The sequence below is a fragment of the Triticum dicoccoides genome, chromosome 5B, assembly GCF_002162155.2.
Source record: "Triticum dicoccoides isolate Atlit2015 ecotype Zavitan chromosome 5B, WEW_v2.0, whole genome shotgun sequence".
Taxonomy (NCBI): domain Eukaryota; kingdom Viridiplantae; phylum Streptophyta; class Magnoliopsida; order Poales; family Poaceae; genus Triticum; species Triticum dicoccoides.
The window spans coordinates 9,904,169-9,914,790 of record NC_041389.1 but is presented as its reverse complement, the minus strand read 5'-3'; the positions used below and the strand labels follow the sequence as shown (position 1 = coordinate 9,914,790).

The 10,622-nt window shown below is 38.8% G+C and overlaps 1 protein-coding gene and 1 long non-coding RNA gene across 2 annotated transcripts; both read left to right on the top strand.

Annotated features, from left to right (window-relative positions):
* Positions 1 to 2,431: 2,431 nt before the first annotated feature.
* On the top strand, positions 2,432 to 2,844 carry LOC119306895. Its single transcript, XR_005149072.1, has 3 exons — positions 2,432 to 2,480; positions 2,580 to 2,672; positions 2,745 to 2,844. It is a non-coding gene; the product is annotated as an uncharacterized LOC119306895 (long non-coding RNA).
* A 106-nt stretch (positions 2,845 to 2,950) lies between these two features.
* Positions 2,951 to 4,028, top strand: LOC119308876. The gene is made up of 5 exons (XM_037585038.1): positions 2,951 to 3,284; positions 3,358 to 3,420; positions 3,490 to 3,579; positions 3,666 to 3,749; positions 3,843 to 4,028. Exons 1-5 carry the CDS (start codon positions 3,072 to 3,074, stop codon positions 4,026 to 4,028), a joined length of 636 nt encoding a protein of 211 aa, XP_037440935.1. The 5' UTR covers positions 2,951 to 3,071.
* Positions 4,029 to 10,622: the final 6,594 nt, after the last annotated feature.

Here is a 10,622-nt window from a genome sequence, read left to right as displayed (position 1 = left end):
ACCCCCATCTCTCAACCCCCGTAGGATCTGCCGCTTCCTCGACCTGCATCGGCGCCGCTACCTCGATCTGTCCCGGCGCCGTTTGGATTGCTGCGGCGACGGCTTCGTCGGTCTTCAGCTCCGCCACCTACATCCTGAAGGAGTACGATCTCGTGGCTGGTATGGATCTGAAAGCCACCCTTCCCTGATCTGATTGCTACGAATTCTCTGAGGTATGCTAGGTGAAACACCACTGTAGTGATGCAGGGGCGGGGATAGGGAACGGCCAGCAGGGATTCCCCTGCCAATCGCTCGCTCCCTCAACAATTCGTAGCACTGTGTGTACTGTAGATGCCTAATGGCCGTGGCTAATTGCATAATTAGCCCATACGTAGACAAATAATTAAGCAATCACATATGTTGAAAAGCCCATAAACCATATAAGGTTGTGTCTGACTATAGTTTTGTGATGTGCCAATGCCTAATCCACTAATCAGGTCGATCCATTGATATACGTGTGTGTTCTACACTTCTGCTAGATCGATCCATTGACTATTGTTTAAATTTGATCAGACTTTTTGAGAAACTAGAAGCAAACGGCGCGCTTTGCTGCGCCCGCTCCAATCTTTTTAACATGTCTAGTTTGCAATCTGGGCACACGAAACAAATCTGGGCTCATTCGGCTCCTTTGTCATTTTCTTTGATGCCCTAAGACTATCATGATCAAACCCAACTCTGCTCTTCAATTCGATGCAGCCGATCTACTGTAACAGTTTCGCCTGCGTAAATTGAACCATTAGGATAAAAAATGACTGAAATTACGAACAGAGAAAATGCTTAAGATTTGCACCATCACCTGATGATCCTATGTACTTTCAATTTCCCTTCTGTTTAGGGAAGCAATGAACATCATCAAGCCCTGTACACTTTTCAACTTAAACCTGTCCTGAATCCATATGTCGACAGCGTTATATCTTAGTGTGGGTGTGGCTGGACCCATGGTCTTGTACCTCATCTCTCTGTTTTAAGTTATGATAAGCTGATAGTGTATTGACGTGCTACTGTGTACTTCTCTGCCCTCTCCATTCACATGTCTATTGGCAAATTAAATTGTCCCTGTTATGTCATTAGTTAATTTGGCTTTACTTGTAATGATTTAAATGACATTTTTATATATAACTTAGGATGGCGACGGACATGTTGACCATATACCTGCACTATGAAGATACAAATCAGGAAGCCAAAATTTTACAAAGATCCATGATGAGACGTGTTGTCTCGTATTACGACTTAATCTTGATGATCGAAGAAGTTGGCTTTCAGGCAATTGACTTTCTGTACTATGCGAAAAAAACCGTCTAGGCAGCTCCTACTTAGTTCACATTTATGATGAAGGTCTTGTGACGAAAATGTTGTCCGACCCTGAGATTGTGAAAGCTGTCCATCTGTATGTGTCTAAGGAGAAGGCTGACGATCATATTGCTCCGCCTAGCAAGCAAATTGATGTTGCTCCATCTAACCATCCAAATGAGAGTGTTCTCTTACAGGACGGTGGTGTCTCTGCTGAAGGGGCAGGGCAACTTACTACGCAAGGGCCGCAAAGTATCCCTCTTGAACCATGCTTATTACATATCTGTATGTACTGTTGTAATTATTGGAATAAAAGATGTGTGGTTGTTCTGCAGGACCACCACGTAGGTCAAAAAGGTTGAATGTGATTCAGGTTACGGACCAACGTGACGATGAAGATGGAGACTGCAACAATGGTGAGCAATTCCCACAAGGTCATGAATCACAAGCATTGGTCGATGAAGAGGGTCAAGTTCACAATCAAGGTAACAACCTATTACATTTTGTGCTTCTATTAATTAACTTGTATATGCTTAGTATCGAAAGAATAATCGGCGGGCGTCATTTCATTAGTACTTTTCTTAATTAATCTTGTAGTAGACAAGGAAGTACGCAAGCGCAAGAGAACGAGCTTGCCAATTTTCTGGAACATGCCAAAGGGGCAGAGAATAGTTGTGAAATGCAATGAAGATAGCCAGCCTATAGGAGATGAAGGTGCAATCTTGGGGAAGTTTCTGGGCACGGTTGCTAGAAATGGAGGATTTTGCCCACTAAACATAAATGATTGCAGTGCGTACAGGTATTTCGCAATTAACAAGAAAACAAAATATGTTATTTGCTGCCCTTCTATTTATATCTAATTTGTCTACATGAGATGTAGTGTGGTCTGCATGTCTATTTACATCCATTCATTATTTTGTACTTTCAGACAAAGTTCGTGTATCCTCGATCATGTGAAAAATGGACACTCAAATCAATTGGAAGAGACTGGAGGAAATTTAAGTCTAGTTTGAAAGATGTTTTCTTCAAACCCGCCATTGAAAAAAAATCCAAACATCAAGCGAAAGGCTTTGTATAAGCTCTGTCCAGAAGATGTGGACGGCGATCAATGGCGTGGGCTTGTTAAATATTGGAAGTCCAAAAAAGGAAGGGTAATGAATGAGATACTGTACTTTCCTGTTTTACATTTAAATGTGAGTTCTCGGGCTTATCTTAAAAGTTGCATTTACGATATGATTACATCATAACAGGCCCTTGCTGAGAAGAACATAATTAGTCGTTCCCTCGTGAAGGATTCACATAATGCTGGCACAAAGAGTTATGCTTGTTGGGGCGAAGACATGGTGAGTAATCTTGATTCCTGAAGTGTTGTCCTGTGTCTCTTTTGTCATATGGGTGTTGTTTCTGTTTTGTAGAGGCAAGCTGATCCTGAAAAGAAACGACCACACAGATCAAAGGTTTATTTAGCAACTCACAAGAAGAAGGACGATGCTGATGCTAAAAATAAAGATAGAAATAAGCGCCTAGTAGGCAATTAATATAGAAATTGTCTAATTGTTCTCTGGATCAAGTTATGGTTCAATCTAACTAGTGTATACATGATTCTTTTCTTATAGGATCGATTGGAGAATCTAATAACCGAACGACCAGAGTTGGCACAAAATTTGAATGGAAGAGTCGCATGGGAAGGTGATGCCCTGCAGGAAGTGTTAGGGAAAGAAAAGATTGGACAAGTGCATGGCATGGGTTTGCTTCCAACTCCTAAGCAAGTCTACGGTCGGACGCCACGGTATCTAAAGAACATCAATATGACTACAACTGATGGATCACCATATGAAGTTGAACATGACGTTTGGGAGGTAATAGCAAAGATGAAGGAGCATATAAAAAAGCAAGACCAGATTATTAAAGATATGAATAACAAAGAAGGCTATGTCAATAATGGCATAGAAGAGGTAAAGGACTTCTTTATCCCACCCTTTGCATGCATTTCTATCAATAGTTTACTCAGATTTGTTAGTTCTGTAGGAAAACCTCCAATCAAATGATAATGGTATTTCTCGGTCACCAGTACTGCTTGGTAAAACAAAGGTAATGTTAATAAATGCCTACATCATTGCTTGTCACTCGAAACCTTCATATTAATATTTCAGTTTGCAGAGAATCCAATGCAATGGACCCGTTGAGGCACGCTCGTCTATGCAACATGACATTCCTGAGGATAATAATTTATCACGTTCGCATGAAAAGGTTATGCCTGTAGTTACTCTTACTCATGTCACAAAGATAGAATATAAAATAATTGCTTGCTTACCATTGTTGTGTCATGGAACTAGGTTGGCGACCATGATGTCAACCAATTACAAATTCAACAAAATTCATCATCACCACAAGACCTTGTTATTGATTCTGTGCTAGAGGTAATTTTCGTGCCTTTTGAGTTTTGAAGTTGTAGCTTTCTGTAGCTTCAAGGTATGAATATCATTCCATCTAATATTATTGTATCTTGGTAGGTGAGGGAAATGAGGAATATTACGGGTGAATCTGTTTCGAGACCGAACCAGCAAAGGACTAGAACTGAACACCCACACCGCTCAAAAAGAGGGCGTTCTTCTTCCATCAAGGTAGAGATTCACCAAGTAGCATGGTTTACTGCACCCAAATTACCAACCCAAACCCTCATTATCATGTCTGCTTGAAAAATGGATTTTATTACAATTTTTGCTCAATCTGCTATATGCAAGTAAACGATAAATTTAACCAAGCATGAGCTTGCGAGGTGACCTTGGGCATTAGACTTCGTTGCCGGGTCCAGTTTATTTAGTTTCTTAGGGCACCTTAGTGGGTTGACATTAAAAAGATCTCATATTATTCATGCAAGTTATATTATCATGTCATAGAATTCTAATATTGATCATAATATAGGCTGCTTCCGAAGTAGTCTTAAAGACTTCAACATATCCCAACAAGCGGAATGTTGCATATGGTACTGTTCGGAGTACTGATCCAAGAACTAAGGCTGGTGGTATTGAGTTAGGTGCTGAATTTGCTCTTGTGCGCATAGATGAACCTATTCTTGATAATGAGGAGTTGGTAAGGGAAGTTTCTGATTGCAAGACAATTGGCGAGGCTTTCACTTCAGGATACTTAATTGCCTGGCCTTCAGCTTTTGTAAGTTACAATCTTCCCTTCCACATTCTGAAATCATATTTGTGTACATTTAATCACACATATCTAAGGTGCAATTTTCTTCTACAGATTCGAGAGAAGGATGGTTGATTTGCAGTTGAATTCTTGGATCAAGAAGCAAATAAAATCTGAAGATTTTAGCTACCAATAGTTGTAGTTTACATTGATAGATTTAAAAGTGTAATATCATCCAGAAGATCTTTCTCTTTCATCGAATTGATGCAAATGCGACAGTGTAATATTCCCCATAGTTGTGTTTTTTATCCTCAAAATTATATGACCAGTATCTTTATTGTAATGCATATGTATCATACACTCTTCTATATTCGTAATAAATATCTTCGTCCGAATTTCTGTATGTGTACTGCTTCAGTTTAAATATCATTTTGATATGCTGCCAAGCATAATAATAAAATGATTAACAATTTATGCAATTGCATTTATTTTATTAAATAAATTTATATTCCATAGAATGGGTATCCAATTTTGTGGTTACTAATAAAAAACAAATACATTAATTATGTTACCATATTGACATAGTAGTGTTACTGATGGTGTTACTATAGCTACAAAATTTGTTACTAGAGTAGTTGACAACTATAATTATAGTGTTACAATACATGGATATTATGTTACTAGTTGGGTTCCGGTGCTAAAAAATGTGTTACCAGTTGTGTTACGATAGTTACATAAACATGTTACCACCGATGTTCTACGTCTATCAAAATATGTTACTATCGGTGTTACTATAATTACAAAAGTGTGTTACCAGTGTGTTCGGTAACACATAACACACATGTTACTATAATGCAACTGTAACACATTTTTTTAACATATGGTAACAATTATTATGTGTGACAGTTGACACCACTTAGTAACACGGTCTAATGGAACACATTTCAAACTGTGTTACTATATGGCCCAGTAACACACTTTTGGACCTGTAGTAACACAAGAGGGTGTTACAAAAGGTTTGTCCTCTTGTAGTGATTTGTGTGGAGGGAAAAACTACCAATGGTATTGGAACCCTAGAGGGATGTCTGGAGGGATTTTAGTTGGGATTAACAATGATATGTTTGATGTTGAGTCCATTGAAAAAGGACAATATTTTTTGAGAGTGCTAGTTTTTGATAAAAATATTAAAATGCACTGGAATTTGGTGACTGTGTATGGAGATGCGCAGAAGGAAGGAAAAGCTAGCTTTCTTGCTGAGCTTGCAAGACTATATCATGACAACCCTCTGCCTTGCTTGGTGGGGGGAGGGGGGGGGGATTTTAACATCATTAGAAATGGGAAAGAAAAAAAACAAACCTATAACCAGGAAATACACCTGGGCCAATAACCAGGAAGATCCTACTTTTGAGAAGCTAGACAGGGTTTTCCTGTGCCCAGCTTGGGAGGAGAAATATCCACTAACCATACTACAAGCATTTGCTAGAGAAATTTCTGATCACACCCCTTTGTTCTTAGATACAGGGGAGACATACAAACATAAATATACATTCAGATATGAAAATGGTTGGATCTTGAGAGAGGGGTTCAAAGAGCTGGTATATAAAACTTGGAATGAGAGATATATATAGGAGATATCTTGGAAAGATGGCAACTAAGATTGAGAAAACTGAGAAAGAAAGCCAAGGGCTTGAATAAGAACATGGATGCTTGGTATAAGAAAATCAAACTAGAAATTATTAGGGAAGTAGATGAACTAGATAAGAGAGTTGAGACAATGGGATTAACTGCTGTGGACAGAACTGAACAGAAAGAGCTTAGAGCTCAACTGAAAAGAGTGATGTTACAAGAGGAGATGAAATGGTTGCAGAGATATAAAGATACAAAAATTAAATATGGGGATGGGAACACTAGATACTATCACGCTAAGGTGAATGGGAGAAGAAGAAAAAGTAGAATTGTCTCTCTAGAACAGGATGAAGGGATTATATAAGAAGATGACATGCTAATGGAGTATATAACCAAATTTTACAAAGAATTATTTGGACACCCTGAAGAGTCTAATATCTCTCTGAGGGAGATGGAAATGACCAAAATTAGTACACAAGATAAAGAGGAGCTATTAGCCCCTTTCTCTCTAACTGAAATTCATCAGTTAGTTTTTGGGATGAAAAGAAATAAAAGTCCAGGCCCTGATGGGTTCCCTGCTGACTTTTATCAAGATTTTAGGGAGTTGGTCAAGTGGGATCTGAAAGCTCTGGTTGATAGCTTTGCAAAGGGGGAAATTAATATTGCCAGACCTAATTATGTTATAATTATATTGGTCCCTAAAACCAGTGATGCTAAACAAATTCAAAAATTTAGACCCATATGTCTATTAAATGTTAGCTTTAAGATCATCACTAAAGTGCTGATGAATAGGTTGGCCAGATGTGTGGCTCCTGTGATCTCCAGAACCCAGACTACCTTTATTAAGGGTAGATATATAATGGAAGGGGTGGTTATACTACATGAAGCTTTGAACTCTTTCCAGAAAAATAAAGAAGATGCTTTGATTTTCAAAGTAGATTTTGAGAAGGCGTGTGATAAAATCAAATGACCCTTTGTGATTCAAATGTTGAATTTGAAGGGATTTCCAGATAAATGGTGTGACTGGGTAATGGAGACTATGAGAGGGGGACATGTTGGAGTCAGAGTGAATGATGAAATTGGTCCATATTTTAAAACTTTTAAAGGTCTGAGACAAGGAGATGCTATGTCACCTCTACTTTTTGATTTGGTTGCTGATGCCTTGGCCATTCTAATGAATAATGCTCTGAAACATGATATTGTCAAAGGGGGATTGAAAAAAGGAGAGGATAAAGGGATAAATATGTTACAGTATGCTGATGACACCATCTTCCTGATCAAAGATGAGGTGGAAAGTGTGAAAAACCTCAAATTCATTTTAGGAGCTTTTGAACAAATGTCTGGGCTCAAAATTAATTTTCACAAAAGTGAATTGCTGCTGTTTGGCAAGGCCAAAGATAAACAAATGATATATCAAGAAATTCTAACATGTAAAATGGGGGAACTACCTATTAGCTACCTGGGAATGCATGTGTCAGAAACTAGAATTAGAAACACACATTGGGATTGTGTGACTGATAAAATTGAAAAGAGATGTGGGTGCTGGCAAGGGAAGCTGTTGGGTTCCATTGCTGGCAGAATTACTCTGGCGCAAGCATGCCCGACTAATATACCCTTATTCATGATGTCCTTCTATACTGTTCCCAAAGGGATTATCAAAAAAGCAGATTTCTTCAGGGCTAGGTTGGTTTGGCAGGAAGATGAAAATATTAAAAAATATCACCTAGTAAAATGGGAAGAATGTTGTCTGCCTAAAGAGATAGGTGCTTTAGGGATACTCAATTTGGAAGTAATGAATATTGTGTTGCTTGCTAAGTGGTTCTGGAAAATGGAGACAGAAGAAGGTCTCTGGCAGGATGTACTGGATGAAAAGTACAAAAAAGGTGGCTGTCTGGCATCAGTTAGTAAGAAACCTGGAGATTCCCAATTCTGGGCTAGTTTGTTAAAGATCAAAGAGATCTTCTACAAATTTGTTTAAAAAGAGGTGGGGAATGGGAAGAACACTAGGTTCTGGGAAGACACCTGGGTAGATGATAAACCTTTCAGAGATGCCTACCCTAGATTGTATGACATATGTTTTGACCACAATATAACTGTGGATGAGGCCATTCAAAAAGGGTGGCATGGGTTCAAATTTAGAAGAACCCTATATGGGGAGACTCTTGGGTTATGGAATTGCCTTAAAAAAAGATGTGAAGAAATACCTTTGCAAGAAGGGGCAGATAAAGTTTCCTGGACCCTCATGATGACCGTAAGTTTTCTGCGGGGTCCCTCTATAGGAAAATGATTACCGTAGGGGTGAAATTCCCACAGAAGTACTTATGGAAAATTAAGGTACCTGCAAAGCTAAAAGTTTTCTTATGGTTAGTTAACAAAAAAAGTATCCTGACTAGGGATGTATTATTAAAAAAAGGCTGGAAAGGAGGGAAGGAGTGTGTTCTTTGTGAGTAGAGAGGATCGATTATTTGTTTATTGATCCACCCCTTAGATAGATTAGAACTGTATGTTTTCAGCGACAGCGTCGAGTGATCTGCAGAGGACGCACTTGCAGACAGATTCGTCACAAATCCCGCCACAATAGCCATTATCGACGCATGTCTCGGCACAGGCCTGGGCGGCGCAGGCAGGAACTCTGGCTGGGGGGCCGCCCCAATGCAAATCCCTGCTTGCACCAACATCTATATGCGTAGGGGAAAAAGGAGGTTTTCTTATAAGATAAGAGGTATTGTACTTACAGAAACTACAAATTAAATCTTTTAGAATCATACCGAAAGACGTAAGGAGCCGCGCCAATGCAAATACCAGGACGGTGATCTTGAAAGCCATGATCGGCCAAGAAGTGGAAGTGCAGAACACTAGCTTTGGGCTTAATATCTGGTCTAGCTAGGTTGTATGAGAGAAAGCAATGCACGGTCTACAAGTTCAGAGTGTGGATTTATAGAGAAGCACAAGTGTTATCAGTAGTATGGAAATATATCCTGGATATGCAATTTAGGAAATATTTTGATGTCTACCATTTTGGTTTGTGTTTATGGCTTACCGCATATATCACTTGTATTTTAGAGAAGATAGAGCTGATAATACTAATTAATAGTAACCTTCCTCTTATTGGTATTAATTGATAAAGATTTGGGGTAGTTAACGCTGATGGCATAGGGCGACTCTATGATGTAACCTTGTCACGAGATGAATGAAGTGTCATGAGGCTTTCCCTTCAAAAAACATCTAGGCCAAAAATATGATTGCTTTTTTTTGCGGGTAAAAAATAATATACGATTGCTTTCACCAGGAGCGTGCAATGCTCCAGTCAAATGTGCAGTTTGTGAGACAGCCTGCGCGCAGGATTTTGCATTAGTTATGATTAATTTGTTTTCAAACAACCCCTTCCTCAAATCAACGCATATCATACGCCTGTCATGAGATCTGTCGTACATATGGCGGAGTTGCTACAAAGATTTCAAGCGTGAGAGTCCGTACTTTCGAAATGGAATGGCTGTGTAAACGGCCGTCTTGAATCCAAAATTTTAATTTGCTTCCTCAAGTGAACCTTCTTGTTTCGCTTTCTAAAAAATTCTTTATTTGTTTCCATTTAATCGCTTCCATGGCAACTAAATAAAGATGAGTGCTTTGCTTATCTAGCAGGTAGTGCGAGGCATGCCACCGCGCCTCACTGGTTCATCTGGTAATAGTCAAACCGTTGCAGAATTTTTATTTTAAGGGAACCCATTAGAATTTGGTTTACTTGACTATATCAAATCCAAAGAACTATCATTAAAATCAATATTTTAGAGTTAACCTATGAGAACTTGCTAAATTTCCGTGCGTTGCCACGGCTAACAAAGAAAATGCACATACAAGCATGGAATTAATTTCCTCTCGCGATATAAAAAGACTCAAAAGGCATATCCATTTAATCTCGGTCATCGAATAGTATCAATCCAACGACCTAGATTGATCCATAAGCGCTCAACATGTTTAGCCTAAAATTAATATCATACCATATATAGCGTCAATGCAATCACAGAGTTGCAGTGTAATTGATGTTCTATCTAATGTAAGCATGGAACTAATTTGCTCTCTAATTGATGTCCTTCTGTCTGTCTTTTAGGAAGGTTATCTCACATATATGGTGTAATTGCTAAATTTCTTAATTACGTAATATTTACGTGATTGAATTGAATTGGCACCTATCAAAGCGAGCACAAAAAACCAAAAGAAGTGTCGGACTAATCGATTCGATTTTTAGTGGGAGGTTGAAAACACCAGCGTGCAGGGTGGTGGTGGGAGGCGGAGGTGAAAATAAACCATGGAGACGAAAATAAACCATGCGTAACAGACTACTAACTCCCCTATTAGGAGTACAGATTTGTTGTACTCAACTGAAAAAACGATTTGCAATAGGAAATTGGATGTAAGCAACACCAAAAATAACACATGGTAACCCAATACATAGTCATGAAAGTAGTTAGAATAAAAAATCGGAAGTCATACATAGAAATAAAATGTAATTACAGATACGTCTG

Excerpts from the sequence above, each read along its gene's own strand:
- LOC119308876 (XM_037585038.1), top strand. The coding sequence starts at position 3,072 with ATGGGTTTGCTTCCAACTCCTAAGCAAGTCTACGGTCGGACGCCACGG. Across the intron at positions 3,285-3,357 it reads TCAATAATGGCATAGAAGAG|GAAAACCTCCAATCAAATGA; the intron begins GTAAAGGACTTC and ends TTAGTTCTGTAG. Across the intron at positions 3,580-3,665 it reads TATCACGTTCGCATGAAAAG|GTTGGCGACCATGATGTCAA; the intron begins GTTATGCCTGTA and ends TCATGGAACTAG.